At 42.0% G+C, this 20,959-nt stretch overlaps 1 protein-coding gene across 2 annotated transcripts in view; it reads right to left on the bottom strand.

The window, feature by feature from the left end:
* The window catches only part of crppa (CDP-L-ribitol pyrophosphorylase A), a 37,785-nt gene that overhangs the window by 6,650 nt on the left and 10,176 nt on the right, over nucleotides 1–20,959 (bottom strand). For both annotated transcript variants that reach the window (XR_005894403.1, XM_041044711.1), the window contains exons 5-9: nucleotides 20,399–20,444; nucleotides 19,222–19,319; nucleotides 13,947–14,024; nucleotides 13,681–13,773; nucleotides 9,539–9,670 (exon numbers count right to left, since the gene is read on the bottom strand). Coding sequence is in view for 1 of the 2 variants with exons in the window: in XM_041044711.1 (XP_040900645.1) it covers nucleotides 9,539–9,670; nucleotides 13,681–13,773; nucleotides 13,947–14,024; nucleotides 19,222–19,319; nucleotides 20,399–20,444 (447 nt within the window). In the remaining variant the exon portion in view is untranslated. The remainder of the gene's footprint in view (nucleotides 1–9,538; nucleotides 9,671–13,680; nucleotides 13,774–13,946; nucleotides 14,025–19,221; nucleotides 19,320–20,398; nucleotides 20,445–20,959) is intronic.

Raw genomic sequence — 20,959 nt, 5'->3', positions numbered from 1 at the left:
TTCAAAGCTTAAACCTCCACCTAACGTGAACTTCACCGAGCATTACTCTAACTTCTGCTCTTAAATAGATGAAGTAATTTCTCGGAAAATCTCTCCCCAAATGACCTGTGTGTTGAATCCCAGTGATACAATACTGCTAAAAACACCCAGTGCTTTGGTCTGAGAGAGGATAGTGTTTCAGGGTTTCTGACAGCTTGTCCCTGAGTGGGTATTGTGGTCCTGCTCCCCTCCCTCCCTCCCTCCCCTCCGTGTATCATTGAAGACAGGCAGTAGCTAGGGGCTAAACTGAGAAGAGAGAAGGGGGTAACAGGTCCAATTACTCAGTCCAAAAGTCTGATTAGAGCCCCAATTTTTACACTGCTAAGGCCCTGTAGAGACTCATTTGATATTGTGAACAATGGCGACAGAATGATTAAAATCTTCTGGTAAAAGTGGAAATACCACAGTGGGAAAATCCACCATTTCGTCTGCATTATAATTTTCAATTTATTAACATCCATCGCCCTCCTTTTATTTAAGTAGCTATAAAGTTGGAAAATCCTGTTTTTCCACGCTGTCTGACAGTATTATCTTTATACATTCTGTATCAGCTTGTTCCGGCTCTTTACTGAAGCTACGTGATGTTTACACTAAATAAAAGATTCAAACTCCATGTTTGCATGGCTGGAAATATTCCAGATGTCTCGTTAATCATTTTATATTAATTTTCCCCGAAATTCAGTCTGAGTTATTTGGTATCTTTGGAAACTTTGGGTTCTAAAATTTGAAATAAAAATCTGTGGGTTTAAATAATGTTTGTAATGGCTAAACCACAAGCTGGTCAATTAGCAGCAAAATATCCTGAAACATCACAAGTAAAAGTACTGATTGCAAAGGGGCTGTTTGTGTTTAGTGTTCCTGTTCCTGTCTGAGGAGTTTCAAGCTTTAAGATCACTTCACTTAGAGATAACCTCAGAGCCACGTCTGTACTTGACTTGTTATCCATGCTAATTTTTTAATTCACATGGAGACTTGAACAAGAATCAGCAGCAAAATAAAAAATGTTAAAGCTTATATTTCTAATTTTCTTAAAAGTACTCATTGTGAAGAAGAGAGGATAAGGTTTAGTTTTGCTGCTCGGTGAAAACCTTTAGTTTGGGAGATTTTCTTGCTTTATACCAAGGTACAGTGATTCAGTCCTTTTCACCTAAGACAATGAGCTGGATACTGACTGGAGAACAGTATCAGACAAAGGGGCAGTTAACACATCAAAGGTCTGCTGAGATGAAATGAATTAAAGACGACCGATAAATCCACCCTTCTAACTTTACTCAGGAGCTTCAGGTAAACTGGAGTCCACAGAGACGAGTGAAAACCACCACACACTTCAGCCAGTTTTAATATTTACTACTGAGCTTTGGTTCTAAACAACCTTCAGAGCACACATCATACTTACACCAGAGGTTCAGCCATAAATATAAGAGTTTGCTTGGATCCAAGCTGAGAGGCTGAGATCTGAAGTTGACAGAGATGACAAGGACATAAGCATTATTTCGTACGTCTCACAGACGAAGCATCTCCTGGGAACGTGTTTTATTGAATTTTGCCGAGGTATTTAGTGTCGCTGCCTGGATGTCTGTATTTTAGATACCCATGTCGTTCCCACTCTGCCTCACTTCATCTGAAAGGGATCATAATGTAGGAAAATGAATAAGTCTGTATCCCACCCTACTTTTGTGCGGCTGTGAGTTCCCTCAGACTTTCCAGTCACAGAAAAAGCAAACTTTTGTACTGATAACTCCTTTTCAGAACCCACAGAGAGAACAATTGCTGCCACATAGCCCTTTCATGGTACATTGGTAAAGCTCTTTCAACACAGGTTTCCAAAATATCCTGTCTAGGGGCGACCACTGGGCAAACATAGCAGTTTGTTAGTCACGTCTAATGTACAACTTCTCTTTCTGTGTACCCTCTTCAGAGAAGACAAACCCTGCTCAGAATGGGACACCGAGGGGGTCTGGATTTCCAGTGGATCCCCTCTGTAGGAACTTTTTCAGCAAGCTCTGGTGAGAGATGACTTTGTTTGAATTCAACTCACCGAAAGACATACCTCAAAACAGTAAGCAGAACAATGGATCCTCAGTTGAGGAGGTATGAAAGCATGAAAGCATGGGTGGGACTTATGAACTGGGACATACCAAATCCCACATGTGGTGAGAGAGAGCCCCACAAGCACACACACCCTCCACGGATGCCCCATTTACTTATCACACTGTATCGTTTACAGAAAACCAGAGAAGCCAAATACAGTCTATATCCCAGGCCATCTGAGGTCAGCTGCAGGTGCAGGCATATTTCACAAGCCATTTATTACAACCTGGGTTTTCAGCAGCGCACATCCTGGCCAAGGCTTAGTGCCCTCACGTCCATCTTTAATACAAGCACGAGATTGTGATCGCAGTAGGCCGTAAGCCAAACATATAAACATAGGTGCAACACCGTGTTTTTGTACTACTGTCAAAATATCGGTGTGCCGCAGACTAAACATCAGGGGGATAAAACCGGCCGTGTGGCTTGACAGATGTAGTGTGAGAACAAGAAGGGACCACTACGAGAAGCTGGTACGGAAAATCATTTTCACATTTCATGAGAAAACTCAAGGACTGTGTGATTCATTTGAGGACATTAAATACAAGACCAGATTTAAATTCTTGAATCCTACCTTGAAATCTGCTTATTTATAACTTCATATTACTTCCAATTGGGGTTTCCATCAGAACAGGAAATTTGATTTTAGCATTGGGGCCCAAATCCCAAAACTCACCAGCCGTTTTCACTTTTTTTTTTTTTTTTTAACCAGTCGATTGAACCTTCAAACTGCTGGGGAAGACCTCCAAAAAAACTTGGTTGGTCATTACCTCCACTAAAGTCAAACTTTAAGTCTGTGCTGTTTAGTTTTCCAAAATTTTGTGGAAAGTTAGGTCGTGACCGAACGAACAAAAGGCTGATTTAAGGCTGTGAGTTAAGAAGTTATGGCTGTAGCTACAGCGGCTGTGTGTGTAGGGTCTGAAGCTAAAGCGTATATACTGTAGATGACATTCGCCTCCTAAATAAGGTACAGAAACTACATTTTCACAAACTAAAGCGTGTGTGCCGAGAAGTCCCTGCAAATAAAAGCACAAGCAGAGCAGGAAGGTGAGCACCACAAAAACAATCTTTGATGAGGCCTGTTAAACGAAAGGATAATCTCTGCAGAGCTGAGCTCTCCTATGACCAAACCGAAGAGCTGAGGGTAAACTGAAACCAGGACTACTGTGGGTGGTCAGAAACAGCTCAAAACCAAGTGGCAAAGCAAACATACACGTATGTTTCGACCTTACTCTGTTTGATTGAATGTTTACAAACTAATTGTGAAGAGCTGGCTTACATTAATCCCCCGTAAGAACATAGTGTCTGTTTGCAACACTAATTCTCTCTTGGAATGTCATTTTCAAATTGTCTGTCAAGAGCCTGAGTCAAGTCACATCAGCCCAAACAGCGTGCTCGCTGGTCTTTTTAATCTACAAAATCAAAGCTGAGTAAACACTGCTTTGGTATGTTTAATTCCTTGAGCCAAACTCCGGCGGTCAAGTTTCACACATGCCGACACACATCTGGAGCACTCTCGGCATGGAAGATCAGGCTTGATATCCTGCACATGTTGCGGCTGTGCGAGTCTCTCCCAAGGCTCTGACCCTAACACTCTACAAATACATCACTAAGGAGGGGAGTGATCCTCGGGCTTCTGTCTGTATGGAGATGTCAGGATTCCAAGGCAGGAGCCAAGTGCTCTCATCCACATTTCCAAGGGGATCTTAGATAAAGTTTAAAGACATTATCGTCTGGACAAAGACGAGTAATTAGGCAAACAGCAGGGGGAAAACGATGTGGCAGGGCAGGGTGGATACTGGACTCCTCTGATGCTGTAGTGGATCAGCAAGGAGGGTCGCCAAATCTGTCTGTCCTCCCAGAGACACTGTTTGGGTAACCAAAAACAACTTCATGAAACGCCATGTCATTTCTTATCTGTGCTGCTTTCTGCAGTGTTTTGATTAGCTTATCTAACAGTCAGTCTGTTAAAGCTAAAGTATGGAATTTTTTTTTTGTATCTGAATGTTGACAGGGGGTGTCAAAGGTTTCTGTGATCCAGACCCAGAGATATTCCTCTCCAAAGACTTGGACCAAGGCTCGCTCTTCGAACCAATCAGAGAAGGCCAAAGTCAAGGGTGGGAGGTTTGAGCCTCATGCTAGCACTAGCTTGGTTCTTAGAACTTGCATACTGTAGCTTTAAGTTGGTGCTTTTAATTCTTTACTTCAAATTTCTGCTCAGATGTCAGTCAACCTTGATTTGAAGAGGCTAATGCAATTTTAGGACTCACATCTGTCTCGTAATGGCGGTAACTCCTCATTTTTAGAAACTACATTAACAATGGACTCTCAGGGTACATTAGAGCTCCAAATGCCTTTTCATCACAGAAAATATAACACCAGTCAGTCATTCATCTGAGGACAATTGTAGGATTTGCTAGTAGAAAGGTCAGGAGTGTGCTGCGGCAGCAGAGACAGCAGCTGTCCCTGATCTCCCTTGACCCTGCCAGGGTGCAAATACATAGATGTCACAGCAAGAGCTTCAGTTGCTTGTGTAGGGTTTCACCTGTCTGCCTTGTGGGACCAATACAGGATAAGCTGCGTATGTCGCCTGACAGATGTAGTGTGAGAATAAGTGTGGACAAAGACCTCTGGAGAAATCATTTGCCTTTGGCGCCTTATTTAGAAAATTCTCCAAGAGTGTGTAATTCCTTTTGAAACCATTAACTAAAGGACCAGGTTTTAGTTATGGAACTTTGCTGTGAAACGCGACTGTTAATGACTTTATTAACTTTGGCTCACTTTTGGGTCTCTAGGGATGGTAACATCAGTCAGTAACTTGACCCACTTTGGTCTAGACTGAATATCCCAACAATTATTAAAAGGCTTGCTGTGAAACCCTGTGTAATCATTCAGTGTTCCCGGATGATGAAACTTAATGACTCTGGTGATCCACTGACTTTTCCTCTAGCGTCACCGTGAGGTTTTGCGTGAAATGTCTCACCAACTACTGGGAGCATTAGTTTCTTATCCCATTAATTAATCTCACAACCTCTCCGGCTGAGTAGAGGACCTTCCATTAACTTGTTTGTGGTTTGTACATCCCCATTAAGACGAGTCGTTTATGCCGCAGAGGATAAATGTTAGCTTTGTCTTGAAAAAAGACGGGAGTGTGCTGAAGCCTCAGAGACTGCAGTCGTCCCTGATCTCCCTTGACCCCGGTGAGGGTACAACTCCATGGGTGTCACAGCAAGAGCTTCACTGGGTCGTGTATGGTTTCACCTGTCTGCCTTTCAGACCTAGATCTGAACAGGCAGAGGAGAATACACCTATAGAGTCCTCTCCTTTTCTTCCTCCATCCCCTCCCTCTTCTCCTTTCTCTCCCTCTCTTTTCTTCCCGGCCGGCTAATCTCTTCTCAGGTTTAGGATTCCCGGTCCGGGCTCTTTGAGGAGGAGGAAATATGGGGTTGGGTAAACATCAGGGCTCTCACTGCAGGGATTACAACACCCATATATCACTGTGACAACTCCCTTTTCAGCGGATGACAAGTTGCCAGGACCCTGTGCGAGGAGGGATCCAATGACACTTCCTATCGCCACAGCAGACACTGATAGCATATACCGTCACCATTTTCACAACATCATGTCAGTTTACGAGGATCCGGTGTCTGAATATTCTCAGTCAACATCTTAGGATCGGTTTGAGGTTTTCACACATTATTGCACCTGATGTTTGGCTTGTGGGCATCTTCAGAGATGGAGCAACACGAACGGAAAAGGACTCTAAAGAAGCGCTTTGATCGCACGTCCCTTCAGAGAGACTGCCGTTCATTGTCCATGACTCCATTTCACTCTCTCCTCTTGAAGCAGCGAAGTGGCATTCATGGCGACACGCTGCTGGATGCATTGTGCCTCGTTGGCTGGGTGTTACTCCAAATAATGTGAAACCGTAGTCAGGCCTCATTTGAGAAAACCCACTTTTTACCCATAAAGACATCACTAAAGGTCAATGAGTTGGATCATTTTCCCAGCCGCTGTGGGACGAACACAATTCCATGTGCTCATGCATTTTAACCGTCAAAGGTTAAAAATTCAATTAGTCAAATGGCCGTTTCTTTCCAAACCGGTGGGCGCGTCCAATATTTCTTCAGAGTGATACATAATAAGAGCAAAGAGACACTTGAATGTTCTCCCCAGTTGTTCTTGGTTCCCCAGAGGGAACAACAGGTCATGTCTGAGGATTAAATCATTTAGGGAGGAACAAAAGGCAGTCAGAGTTTAAGGTGGATTATCTTTAACTATGTTTTGGAGTTTAAAAAACTGAAAGATACACAGAGTATTGATGTCATACCTTATTTTACCAAATTTCAGGCATCAGAAATGATCAAAACCACAGCTTATGTCAATTAAACCATGATTTTTTTTCTAGTTTGAAAGGCAAAGGAACAGTATTAAATTAGAATATTGGGAGATTTATTTTTTATAAAATCTTAACTGGATTCAAAACATTTCTAGTGACACGTAGCTCTAAATATAATATTCAAGTATTGTATTCTGGCAGCATATTCTAGTCAATGGTGCTCTGAACTCTGCAGTTAAATCCAGAAAAGTAAGCTTCTCTTACTGGACAAATATTATTATTATTAGTGTTCATGACACACAAAGCTGCACTAATGCCAGGTTAAACCCAAACACATTTCTCACAATATTTACTCAGTTTTCCACAATGGCTGCCTAATATTTTCACAACTAACTTTTTTTTTATTTGAAGAATTAGTATTGTAAGTAGTGATTATATTACATCCCTTTAAAGCTAATCTCAGAATGTGCAGCACTGACAAATTGTAATTTAATTCGAACAGTATCCTATAACTTATGTTTCCATGCAGCCATTTTGCAATCTAGATTCAGTGGCAAAAATCACTCAATGCAACAAAATGCATGAGCGTGGTCGATTACAACCACACAACCTGGATCCGCCGGTCTTTCATGGACCAAATGGCTTCAGTTGTCTCAACCTGAAGGAGTCGTTCGACATTTTGGGAAACAGGCTTATTCGCTTTCCGAACACGAGTGAGATGAAAACACTGACGCCGGTCTCACTGGAAGTTATGCATCTTCCTCAGTGGCACCTCAGAGGTGGTGATGAGGGAGTTCATCTAGTTATATGTAAAAACACAAACAGTAGTCACAGTTCAAAAGTTCACAGATTATGGCGCTGGCTTGGCTATTGTGTCTTGTTTCACCAGCAACTGCTGCTGCCAATGAAAATAGCTTCAGCTATTTTATCATATAAAAACAACTCTAGTCCTAATTTAGTCCTACATTGGAGCGGCAGTCAAGATTTTATCTGAGTGACTGTGGTGTGTGCAGTCAGTTCGGTCGCTGTCTGACAACATGATAAACTCTCGCCAGAAATTTTAAGAGCTCACCGAGATGATGTGGACCATTGAGCTGCTGTGCTATTATATCCTGTGGTGCAGAAGCTGCACACACAAACACACACAGCTAAACAAGCTAAACAACTATACTGCAGCTAGTACCTTATTAATGTGAACCCAGCGAATGTTTATGATCCAAAGTGAGCTGTCAAATATTAAAGGACGATTATATGTCTGCATAAAACTGGACAGAAGCACAACTACTGCACTGACTTCCCTTACAAAGACGTTTCGAGATTTTCTAACAAGAACACTTGACCTTTCTTTGTAAGAAAGAGAAAATGAAATCCAGACTGTTTTGTCGTGGTGAAAACTGAACATGTCAGCCTTCATGTGACCAGACTGAAAATAACATCATCCTCTGGACTGCATCAATGGTGAGTTTCATGGCAAAGACACCTGAGCTGTGTCTGGTACTGTGTTACATCACTGATCGTGTCCTTTACAGCACCAAACACTATTTCAGCTGTTATCGATTTAAAGTTGAATTGTTCTTGTATATTTTCTTTAAAGTGACAAAGGACAGAAACAAAAAGAACACAGGAAAAACTTTCAATCAGAGTGATTGCCTGTTCACTACGAGCACATTACTGCTTGCTGTCAGAACTTTTTTTTATTAAAAACCAAAGAAATAAAACAAACTTTGTGAGCGATATTCATATATATACTGTACGGCTGACAGAGGAAGTGTTGGCAGGCATCGAGACAAGTATGAATAAGGCCATCTGGGAAGAATTATCCTCATTATAACAAAAAGCTAACAGTGATTTATACGAGGCTGTATTCTGCTGTTCCACTATCTCATAACGATAAGCATTTTATCATGGTGAAACACGCATTATCTCCATCCACTCCTCCCTTCCCCTTTTCTCTGTTCTCTCAGAGGAGCTGAAGCGGTATGACTAATTAACAGCATTAGTCTCCATAATTCAGAGGAAAATAATGATGTCCAACATCCGATAGCGGAATCAAAGTCATATGTGTGCCGGCAGCGCATCGCACGGCTCGCTATCACGGATACGAAGCATCTCGTTTTAATTAGACAGCACCGTGACGTCAAGAGCCGACGTATAATGCCGACTCACTGACCACAGCGAAGACCGGGCCTCCTTCAGCTCATCATTCAAGTTTTCTTGTGCAGAACTGGATAAAACCCGACCTACTCTAACATCCGCTTGCCTAAGGCACAGAGCTTTTTACCACTGATTTGTGAGGTGATCCTGCTGCCAAGAAGCCTCATCTGTCACACTGCTGTAAGTCCTGAACATAAATCATACCGGATGTCAAACTGAAGGCCAACAACGCCATGAATATTCAGCATTTGTCTTTGAGTTTGCCCTGCACATCTGGCCCAAAAGTTGTGATTAGACTTGACGGCTTTGGTAGCATGAATCCTGACATTTTTTACTGTGCAAGATGAATAATTCACCCTTATAAAATCCTGTAATTACCGCGCAGTCAGTTATGGATTTCAGGTCAACCGCATCCACCCTGATGTCTCCAGTGAGCACTTGGCGGGCCTCGCAGAGGATTCCCGTGGCACACGGCTTAACTGCGGAGGTTCGGCCTACGCGTGCGGTGGTCGAGCTGCTATGATGCTGTAAACCTAAAGCGCCCCTGCATCCTTTTCATCCTTCTGCAATTAATTTCAAACAATACTGCACCACACATATGGCGGAAGGTGGAAACCTGATATCCCGCCCTCTTAATCACACGTTAATTCCCAGTCGCACAACAAACAGACACACACATCTGAGCGTACACACTCACTAACACACACAAAGATGGGTGATAAAAGACAGCAACCTTGCCTGAAGCATGAAAGCCATTGGACAAGACAAGACATTGGAACAAGACACTTAAAAGACATTTCCCATTCTGTTTGGTTTGGCCTCTCTCAGATATGCATTCGCAGCACAGGAACTCTGAGCTCACTTTAGGACGGAAAAAAAAAAATAACGGAGAAGATGGGGGAAACACAAAGAGCTTACCTTTGACTGATGGAGCTGGATGCCATAGAGGAGAACATTTCGGCGCTTGGCTGCTGAGGCCATCTCCATGATTGCCGCTGGCTCTGGCATCGTCCCGCTGATGGACAGCTCATCCGAACCGCTCAAATGCACCTATCAAAACAGAGGCCGTCAGGCCCAATCAGAAAACACCTGCCAATAGCGAGGATCTCTTACCAGAACTGCAATTATGCCCCTTTTTGGAGCAATTACAGCTCATTGTTCAAGCAGTGGTTTAAACATGTTGCAACTCAATAAGCCTGTTTATTTAAGGTTGCGTTCAGGGGAAGTGTGAGCTCCGCTGTGCTGAGAGTAAACAGAGGTTGGCTGATACACAGTCCTGTCTGAGGACATATATCTTAACGACTCACTAATTCAGTTGCAAATCTTTAGGGGCTCTGGGGTTTATTTTCTCCAATTAAGGCAGCATAACCCAGAGACATGGGCTCACATTAACGTGTCATCTTCTACGAGTCTCCAAAACATAGCTTATTTTCCATAACCGTACCGGTGACAGAAACTTAAACCAAGATTTATTCACTGCAATTATTTTGTCATATATCCTCAAAAACCGTGACAGTGAGACGTAATAGTCGAAGGAATAATCTCAAATGTGTCAAGACATCTACTCTAACCGTGCAATTATAACACTTATGTTGAATATCAATCAGATGTTTGCTGTCATCAGGTGAAGCTCAATTTGAAGACTGATTATTCAGCACATTAGCAGGTGTTAAACCTCCAGGACACTGGGTTGTGTGAGTCTGTTGAAACGCCGATGCCACAGTGATATTTGTTCCAACAACAACGGAGTAGTGAGTTCCAAAATACCAACTGGCACAACTGCTGGAGTTCTGACACACTTTTTAAAGCCAAAAAGGTGATTAAGACGGATTCATTTCCACCCACAATAACAATAATATTCACTGAGTTACAGAGAGTTAGCATACGGGGACTCCCCACTAATACCAGTGATGTCCTGGTCACTTGGCAGGTTTACTGGGAAGGTTAAAGGAGAGATCTACTCTGAAAAACTGTTGAAAACAGCCACTGAAGATGAGTAGAGCTGAAACAATGACTCCATTAATCCAAAAAATAATAAATAGGTTAATTCTGATTAACTGGTGATGAAAAGAGCAGTAATGCAGTGTGAAAACAAAAGTAGTTGTTGCTATGGTTTAGGGTTACAACGTATGATTTTAACCTGCCAGTCAACCCCTGGAACAGACATCAATCAGAGATTTATGATCGCTAACAACATGAGACATGAAGTGCTAATATCAACAACGTGGGCTTCTTTCTTTGAATATCGAGCTCAAGGACATAATACCTCATTTTCACAGGCTGTTTGAAACTGTGACCTTCATCTGCCGGTCTGCTTCTCTGCCCTTGAGGCTACCACCTACACTTCAAACTCAGTGATCCGTCCACTGATCACTACCATGTGATCTAACCTGCGATGCATAACAAGGTACATGTGCAATCTAACAGGGGGGGGGGAAACACTTTGGTCCTGAACTGAATCACATCACTTATAAGCGTGAAACTCAGGGCTGCTTCACGTTTCTCGTAGTCACAGCTTCCTTCACTGAGCTCATGCACATTCAGACGTGACCATGAAATCAGGTTAGACTGACGGGAAAAAGTAAACTTTGTGTGATCTTGTGATAGAACAGATTTTCTTTAACATGCACCACACAGTGTGTTTTAATACAGTCCTACAGCCTAATCCAGTATATAGAACAGAGCTGAATGGAGTGGGACAGAGTAGAACAAAATAGAGTAAAGCAAACAGAGTTCAGTAGTTGAGTAGAGCAGAATAGAACAGAACAGAAGAGAACAAACATCTTATAAGAGAACAGAATAGAGCAGATCAGACCAGAATGCAATACAACAGAATAGAACACAATATATAGCAGTAGAGTAGAGAGCAGTAGAGAACAGTAGAGAACAGAAGAAGAGCAGAACACTAAAGAACAGTACTGAGAAGAACAGGGGCAGAGTAGAGTGGAAATGAACAGAATATAGTAAAATAGAACAGAATAGAAAAACAACATGGCAGTGGGAACTCATACAGGGCTTTGCTCTGGTGTGGCAGGGAGTCGATCCCACTAAAACCTCAGTTTCACACTGTGTGTTTACATGTGTGAATGTGTGAATGTGTGTGTGTGTGTGTGTGTCTGCGTGCATATGTCCTTCTATGGTTGTGTGGACAAATTTCGGTTCAAAGCCATTGTTGTGAGAACACTTTGGCCGGTACTCGCGCCTTCAAAGGGATGTATGAGAGTTAAGACTTGGTTTTAGGTTCAGGTTAGAATCAGGTTTAGGTCGGGGTTAGGAGCTAAGGAATGCATTATGTCAAGGAGGTGTACAAGAGCAATGCTTTGAGTAGAGCAATGCTTCGTGACATCTGCAGTGAATGAGGCTTGTTTTGTGGCAGAAATCGGCCTCTGCAGGTCTGTTTCCTTCTCATTACCTGGCATTGTTCTGGAAGTTGCTCTGTGTGTTAGCTGAAGGTCAATCTTCCAAATGAAAAAAGCATAAACAGGCTTTTCCCAAATATTTAAATGTTTCTCAGAGCAGATTAGATCAGTTTGTCTTGTTCTCTCTCTCTCTGTGAGCTCTCAGGTCAGTGTTTGTAAGGTGGTGGTGGTGGTGGATGTTCGAATCCGGGCGAACGGTAACAGTAAGCGAGGTCGAGCTGCGGCGCTCTCCTGGGAGGTGTCCGGTTTCCAAACAGCTACAGAGCTTCTGAAGAGACCGGACTACAGGTGACATTTTTACGAGCAGAAAAAAATCAGAAAGGTTTGGTTCGTCGTGTAGTACATGCACCTCAGTGAAACTGGATCCGTCCTGTGCCAGATGTCTGTGTTCACAAACACGCAAAGAAAGGCTGATTCAGATGGAAAATGATACTGAGACATGCTTGACTCTGCCTCAGTCGACTTCCACAGCACACAGTAGCTGCTCTATGCTGACTGACTTCTGAACAGACTTTAACGGAGATAGAAGGTCTGATAAAAAAAAAAAAAACCTGATGCAGGCTGTTCTACCACTGCAAACTGTTAGGAAGCTGTTTTGAAAAAGTCTTGAAAAAGTTACAGATTTTTAAGTTAACTTAAGCAGAAGAAGCCGCGCACACCCTGGCTTGAGTTTTTATCGCTTGTCTATTGGCCTCTGTGTGAGAATATGATTCAGACAGATGCTTTTGTTCTGGCGGACCTGCAGCTTTATAAAAAGGCCAGCACACCTAACTCAAATCAAGCCAGTGGTTTGCGTAATGTTCTGTGACATTTGCACTTATTAAATTGGAGTTGTTGAGTTTTTTTTTTTTTTTTCCATCACAGAATCGAGAGCAGACTTTCCCGGTTCTGTTGGCCTCATTACTGAGCTTTACTTTGGCACTGGTTCTTAGGGTGCGAGATCTGAATTGAGTTGAGATCGGCTTTTACAAACTCATGAAAAACTATGTTTTCTCCCTGTAACTTTACGTGCCACAGTCGACCCTGTGCAGCTCCTGTAACTCCCAGCATCTATGGGTTCGTTCTTCCTCACTGGTTTGCAAATCTGTCTGTTCAGACAACAACAACAGCCAAATCACAGCAAGGAGTGGAAACAGTGAGGAGTCCACCACTCACACTGGCCCAGACTGAAATATCTCAGCAAATATTAAATGGACTGCCCTGAAACTTTCTACAGACATTCATGTTCCATAGAGGATGAATCCTACCGACCCTGATGATCTCATGACTTTTCTTCTACTGCCACCATGAGGTTCACTTTTGCTGCTCTGAGTGAAATGTCTTGACAACATTTGGACGGACAGCCATGACACGCGGTGCATTGTGTGATGTTAAAATGTAAACAAATCCAATTCATGTTCTGCATTTGAAGGGAATGATTTTCTTTTCTAATATCTCAGAAATTAGAATAGAAAGGAACTGAAAACAGTAATGATGAAGCACCAGACTAATAAGGAGTATTGATAAGAACAGTAAAATACCCATCCCTAGAGAAACGTCATCTTTATTTATAATAAATGCTAAAACTCACACTGCATAAAATTAGTATGTAGTATAGATACTTGTTTCTAAAACCATGGCTGCTTAATTATGTGAACTCACCCAGATGACGACCAGCGGGTGAAGAAGAGCTCGATTCGCTGCCTCCAAATCCATGAGTATGGACTCCACGTCGGACAGGCAAGAACGACTGACCTGGAGAACAAGGAAATCAAAAACTGGATAAGAACCTTTACAGAAAAGATTCAATTTTCTCCAGAATGATAGGAGATTTTAGAAAATCTGTTTAGTCAGAGCAGAACATGAATATTTACACTGATATGTTTTCACGTCTCAGAAAAAGAAATGTTTTCGAAATGGGAACTTACAGAAACCTGGATGAAGTTCCACTCCTCTAACAGATACCTGCCGCTGTCTCCCGTCAGATCTGGGATGACGTCCAGCTCCTGTAACACAAAGATACCCTGACGTTGAATATTCAGCTGATATTCTGCTTGTTACAGGATCCTCAGTGATAACATTTAAAACAGGTGCTGAGGTACCAGAGCCCTAATGCATCTGATGTCGAGTGACTGATCGACTTCGGTGCTCAAAGGTCAAGAGGCTTCTGGTTTTTGTTTCAGCCACTTCTTCAATCAGTGTGAGAGTTACTGTGAGTGAACACCCACCTGTTTTCCTGCCATGAATCACTTCATGATTAGAGAAAAGGGATAAAAACTCGAAATACACTCAGGGACTACGCAACTGAGTGGCTTATTCCCATCAGCTGTAATCAGAGGCTTATTAGAACAAATGGAAGAGGTAAAACAAAAAAAACAAAAGAAAAGAAATCCTTTCTGGGCTCCTTTATACTTCTGAACTGGCAAAATCATATGCAAAAGTCCGGGGCAGCAATCATACACAAGCCAACTTAAATTTCATTATGCTGCAAATTGAGTCGAAGGCCGACGTACGGCCAAGAATCGTAAAAGCTTTTTTGCTCAAAGGACCAGAACGTTTAGGTTCTGATCTTTCCATTTAGTTTCAGCCCTGGCAAAAGAGTGACGCGAGGCAACCAGATAGCACACGGTGTCCACCACGTCCGCTTTACATTCATTTTTGTTGTCATGCCTCTAATTGCAGCCTGATACTACAATTTCACACACGCCTAAAATAAACACAGATATAAACACTAAGCGTCTGAGTTTGGCTTTGACATACAGTTGCTCTACCCTTTAAAATAACAGAAAGTAACTGAAAATGTGACATGGTTATAGAAAACATATGTCGAACGGTTAATTGGTCTTGAAAGATAACTACCCATGGCTTCAGGAGGAAAATCATTTCAGTCCGAAATGTAGATTTGTAGTCTTTAAAAAAAAATGCTGACATGATCTAAACCAGGTTGGGCATGAAATCCCAAAGTAGGAATGTTTATTTAAATTTAGTCATGGAGACCGGAGAGCCAAGAAGCCACGGAGGCTCGACAACAAAACCACTCTGAGGACGGAGGAAAAACAAAGTCTCAGAGCTCAGATCAGCGGTGGGCTACCCGCTATGAGTTTCAAATGTGTACGGAAGAGACCCGGTTCCAGTCATTTCAGTGTGGATGGGTGTAATTTCAAACACTGCAATGTTTGTGTTAAAGGGGTATAATGTGTAAGAATTAACTGTTAAATTCATACCCCAAACAAATAGATGGCACCATATTCACAGATAGTTGGGGTGTCCACTCCTATTGTAAGAAACAAGCAAGGAAAGGAAAACTCTTTGGTCCCTCCTCCTTTCCCTTCCCCTGTGCCACAGTCAGAATGGCCATCGTCCGGTGGGCCAGTGGGCCATCAAAAAGTCCATGACGTGTTTACCAGAACTCTAACTCTACCTGTTATTTGGGGTGAACATACGATTGTGCATATTCAGTACTGGGCTCACTGTCCGATCACAACCAGGTTTCAATGCTCACCCTCACGTTAAGCGTTGAACCTTAGCTTGACTAAATCTAACCTCAGCACAGGGCAGTTGTTGCCAAACCTGTATGGATCGGGGGGAATAATGTTTTCCACGCAGGTTTACCTGTGGCAGGTGGTATTTAGAAACAGCACTGCAATACTGTGTTTCCATATACTCACATATTTACTTTATTTAATATCTACACCTATGTTCCCATCACGATGGGAAGCTAATACCCCCTTCAAGCTACATCTACTGTTGATGTAAACACGATGGCCAGATATGGAAGGTTTGTCCACACTATCAGACACTGACTCACCACATTCAGAGGCAAATTCTCTTCTCTACAAAATCACTTGGCTTGTGAACCTTCGTAAAACTGCTTGCAAAACGTGGAAGCCCTTACATATGACTATCAGTCAATGACAGAAAAAAAAAAGCTTGTTCCCTGTGTGGTTTCTGCTCAGCAGCTCTCCTTGCTCTGTCTAAATGACAGATACTCGTATAGACTGAGGTTAATCACTGAAAACCTTCACTAAGTTGATACATGAGTCTGAGAATTTGTTTTAATGTGGAGTGAAATATTCTTATATATTATCTTGATATATATATCAAGATAATATATATATTATATATCAAGATAAAAGGATTAGTGATAGGGAGAAAGGGAGAAAACACAGTGGAGGTCCTTTGGCTTTTTTTTTAATGAAATGAAATACTTCTTTCCTCGTTTATGTACTTAGGTGTCCATAAAACATCCACTGGTCTGTGTTTAGCCTTTGTTCCAAATTCACTGCAGCCAAATGTCTGAATAGTTGAATTCATCACTGAATTTTGTAAAAAAAAAAAAAAAAAAAAACATAAAAAAAAGAGGGACGGGGGGGAACCTGGGTTCATCATGGAGGAACTTTTTTACTCTATATAAAAAACTACACTTTATCTTATCCATTTATACTTCTACAAAAACTTGATAACCATCTGTAGCCATTAAGATGAGCCCTGTTCTCAGAGACTATTAAATAAATAAGTTTTCATTCTGTCTTTAGTTCCATCACAGGATTAAAAATTCATCAGGAAAATATCTTACATTGTGGAACATCCCTGGATAAATTAAAGGTTAAAACACACTCACATGATCTCAAAGAAAAAAAAACTGCCTGCTTTACATGTGGTATTTTTGGGAGTTGACTTGACAGATTCATTTTTGTATGAATTTTACATAAACTGACAACTTTTTCCTTTTTCAGTGTAAGCCTGGATTTAAACTGGATCAGATGTATCTCTCATGTAACATCCTGCTGAGAGAATCCTTTAATAATATACTTACTGTGAATGTCTTCCTCTCTCTCATATACACACGCTGCCAAATCCTCCATCTGCGCACGCACACGCTACACTATACTGTCAGTACTGTTTTCAGCTGAGCTTAGGTCGTGCTTATCGCTGTATTAGATTCAGGTAATGGCTCTGGGACAAAGGTAATTCTTCATCTTCCGCTTCTTCCACTCGCCTTTCATCTCCCCCTCCATTCTTACTCCCTCCCAAACTCCCTGAAAAGGATGTATCTGGTTCCAAACACGCGCACCGGAAAAAAAACACACAGCCCCACCAGCCACCTGAGCACAGACGGGAACGGCTCCAATCAGCCGATCCAAAGAGGCCGACACCGACCCCAATCCGTCTCTGGGGCCCGGTCCAGCACCGGACAACGAGATCTGCCTGTTTGACACCGGCTGATGGAGGACTTGGAGCGAGTTTAAAGGAGGATGGACTGTTTGGATCACGGTGGAACATGGAAACACATTACGCGGCGTGATCTTCCACTATCAACAGCTTCACCCAGGGAATATATATATATATGTCAGGATGAGCCAGGAAACATGTTTCTATACATGAAGCCATGTGTGGGCAATTTGTCTGCCTGTCTGCTCTGGAGATGAGTAATAGGTGAACAGGCGTGAAATAAATTTAAGCACATAAAGGGACGGACACAATACAAATGAAAACCTGTGGAATCTCATGAACCAGTACAAAAGCCCTGCGACTTTTCATGACGCTTACGTTGTTATTAAATCTGTGTTAGAGAAGTTCTGACTCAACTTCCCCCACATGCTTTACATACCAGAGTGGGCAACACATCATGAACCCCTTTCAGTCAATGGTACAGATTTGCTTTCAGAATTAAATCTGAGTTCTGTGACCATAAAATGAAATAGATAATTCAAGATACTGGATTTATTTACACTGATACCAATATAAATCTTATACCTATTAATTATGTTGTGAGATTATATCTTTGACTTTAACTTTAGGATGTTTGGCAGAAAATATTTCTTGTAAATAAAACCTGTTTTTTTTTAACCTTAAAAACACACATGTGGTGGCAGTGCTTGTTTTTAAGTCCTGAGTAAAGCCTGTGCTTCTTACTCTCTGGAACATGGACCCAAAAACATCCATCAATAAAGCAGGTTAACATGCAGAGTGTGTTGCAGGTGAGTTTACAAATCACTCACTTCTCCTCGTGAGGCTTAATTTCTGTGAGCTCATGATATAACTGAAGACGACATACATAAACTCCCGTCTTCATCTCACATGAATTTTAGCAGCGGGACAGGAAAAGGGGGTGATGTTGGGTAAGATTTTGAAAAGTGAGGGTTTCATTTCTCACCTGTACCTGGTGAAAAATATGCCCATTGAAAAACAAACAGGCAAAAAAAGAAAGGTAGGTCACCACTGGAATCCATTGAAAGAAGGTTAGGGTTAAACTGTCCGTCACAAAACCAATTGAACAACTTACACATACACTGATTTAGTTTTGCGACCATCAGGTGATCATCATTTTATTGTTCTAAATACAGATTTGCACTCGAGCTTTTCTCTCTGACTGACCATCACCTGTCCAGATGCTTTGCTTATCAAGTGAGCTGAATAACAAAGCTTATTTTTCTGACGTCCTTTCAGTCAAGGGTCGTCGTCCTTCTCTTTAAAGAAAGACAAAAGTTTACTTGAGTTACTGGTTACGTGGCTCACTCAAGGGAAACCAACATAGAACATTTCACATGTGGAACCTCTGCGTGGTCGGTACCGTTAGATTTAATATCTCAGACTGTCACTCTTGACTGTTTTGCATATGGATGCTGTTTTCCATTGTCTATTAGGAACAATTTTACAAATTAAATAGAGGATGTTTGTAACGTGGGCTGAGGACAACATGGGGATTTTGATGTGCCCAAAAAAAGATTAAGAGTGAAAGGGAGGGATATGAACTGTGGTGGAAACTGGGAGCTAGTCAAGTCTGACTGAGCTGCGGTGGCAGGAAGATGAAGAGGAGAAGGCAAGAACTCATCACTAAACACTCCATTCATCAAGCAAACTCCCACGATACAGGAAATATAATTGCCATCTGCTCTCCTGCATGCAGGGGAGTGAGAGGTGGAGGTCGGGGATGGAGGGAGCAAATGAGGAGGAGGAAAAGTTGTAGAGTGTGGATGTCCCAGACAGGCTCCATTAGAGGCCTGACCGCAAATGGTAAGTCTCACCACCGGGCCACCCAAGTGGAGCTCACTTTGAGATTTAGGGGGGATTGGAGGTACGGGAGGGGAGACAGGGACGAGAAGACGGGGGAAAATAAAATGGCGAACTGGTGGGAATCTTCAGTAATGCTGTCATCAGCATATCCAACACTTTAATCAGCTGTCACTGTCACACTCTTACCAGGTCCAGAGCTCCGGCAGCCTTCTGGAGGGCGTCAGCCAACTTCACAGCTTGTGCCGATCCACCTGTGACAACACAGGCCGACCGAGACAGAGTCTCTGAAAGAGAAGGACGTGTCATTTGATGTAATGCCACTGAGTCAGAAGAGCCATTATACTGATGGATGTTATGTAGCTGTTTTTGGATTTCATCTAAACTGATCCTCAGTCTCTCCTTTAGCTGCTGAGCTAATGTTAGCTATGCTGTGGTTTAGCAGACTCATCACTCTGCTGGTGTTTTTCACTGACGTTTTAAATATTTAAACCATACAGTAGTTCGGCTAACTCACGAAATAATTAGAAGCATGCAAGCAGCATTGATCCTGTGCTTGAATTCACAGGGATACCTGGGTGCAGAGAGATGAAGGTGACTTTAAGCAAACTTTGTTTTAAAGGGGTCGTTGCTGCAATGACACGCTCTGCCTCAAATGTGCTGCAATAAACTGAGGGCCTCCCTTATGGCTGTCTCACTTGAAAGACATCTATTGAGAAGACAGTTCAAAATTCATCTCAGCACACCCACACCCACCCACAGAGAAACAGGTATGCATCTACTACAGAAACACAAACACGCACAAACAGAAACACTCGACAGTTTCTCACACTGACAGATGTGAGAACTTTCTTCCACGTCTTGTCTAAAAAACACACAATGACTTCATTCACTTCAGAGGCTCTGGGAATAATCGCTGTGCACCTTATGTCATCATCAAACAGGTAATTGTTGGTCCAGGTGCTGGTGGGGTGAAATATAGGTCTGCTTGTATTTCCATTTGTGATTTCCAATTGTGATAGTCTCCCTTGTCCCGACTTGCTCTCCATAGTATTCAGCAGACTGCGTGCACCCGCCCTGTTCTAACGAAGCTGAACAAAGAATTTCTCCCTCTGAATACAGTGAGGAGCCATTTTGGTTCAATGACACCTATTTACACTAAACTGCCACACAAAACAAGACAAAACACTCTTACACTGCTCATGTCAGACCATTTAAGCTGCCTGAGAAGACCTGCTGCCTTCAGTCTTTCATGTCTACATACATACGTCATGTGTACATATAATGTAGGAGGATGAAGACGTCCACTATACACAGTAAATATAGGAAACGGTGAAATGGTAAACACATAAAGAAGGTAACTCACCTTTGATAATCGACTCTGCAGCAGCCAAATCCCGTTTGTAGGTTACCTGGAAGACAAAATACCTAAGGGTCAGTTCACCCGAATCGTTAAAAACAACAAACAAACAAAACAAAACAAAACAAAACAAAACAAAACAAGTAATGAATAATTTATATCTAGAGGTATCTTAGATCTTAAGATATCTTCCTCTGAAAATTCTCTAAAAAATAAACTTTGGAAAACTCAGCAGCAATGTGTCCTTCCAGAAGCAGTGTCCTACTTACTCCAGATCAATGGTTCGGTATCATGAGATGTTTAATAGGAAACAGAACCCAGGAAATAATAAAAAATGATTTCTGCTATACCAAATTATATTTATCCTTCGATCTTGTCTCTAATCTTTGCTTTTTCTGGACATGTACTATATAGTTTTGCCTCTTCGAGCCTCTAAAAAATATTAAAATGAAACAATCTAATAAGACATTTCCACCACAAGAACTTTTCCAGGGCACCAGGAACCATTTCAGAGGCTAAGAGACCTTACTTGCTCTTCAGCTGGAGGTACCAGGGTATAAATGATGT

Source organism: Toxotes jaculatrix, chromosome 8 (assembly GCF_017976425.1).
Source record: "Toxotes jaculatrix isolate fToxJac2 chromosome 8, fToxJac2.pri, whole genome shotgun sequence".
Lineage (NCBI taxonomy): Eukaryota > Metazoa > Chordata > Actinopteri > Toxotidae > Toxotes > Toxotes jaculatrix.
This window is presented reverse-complemented; position numbering and strand designations above follow the sequence as displayed.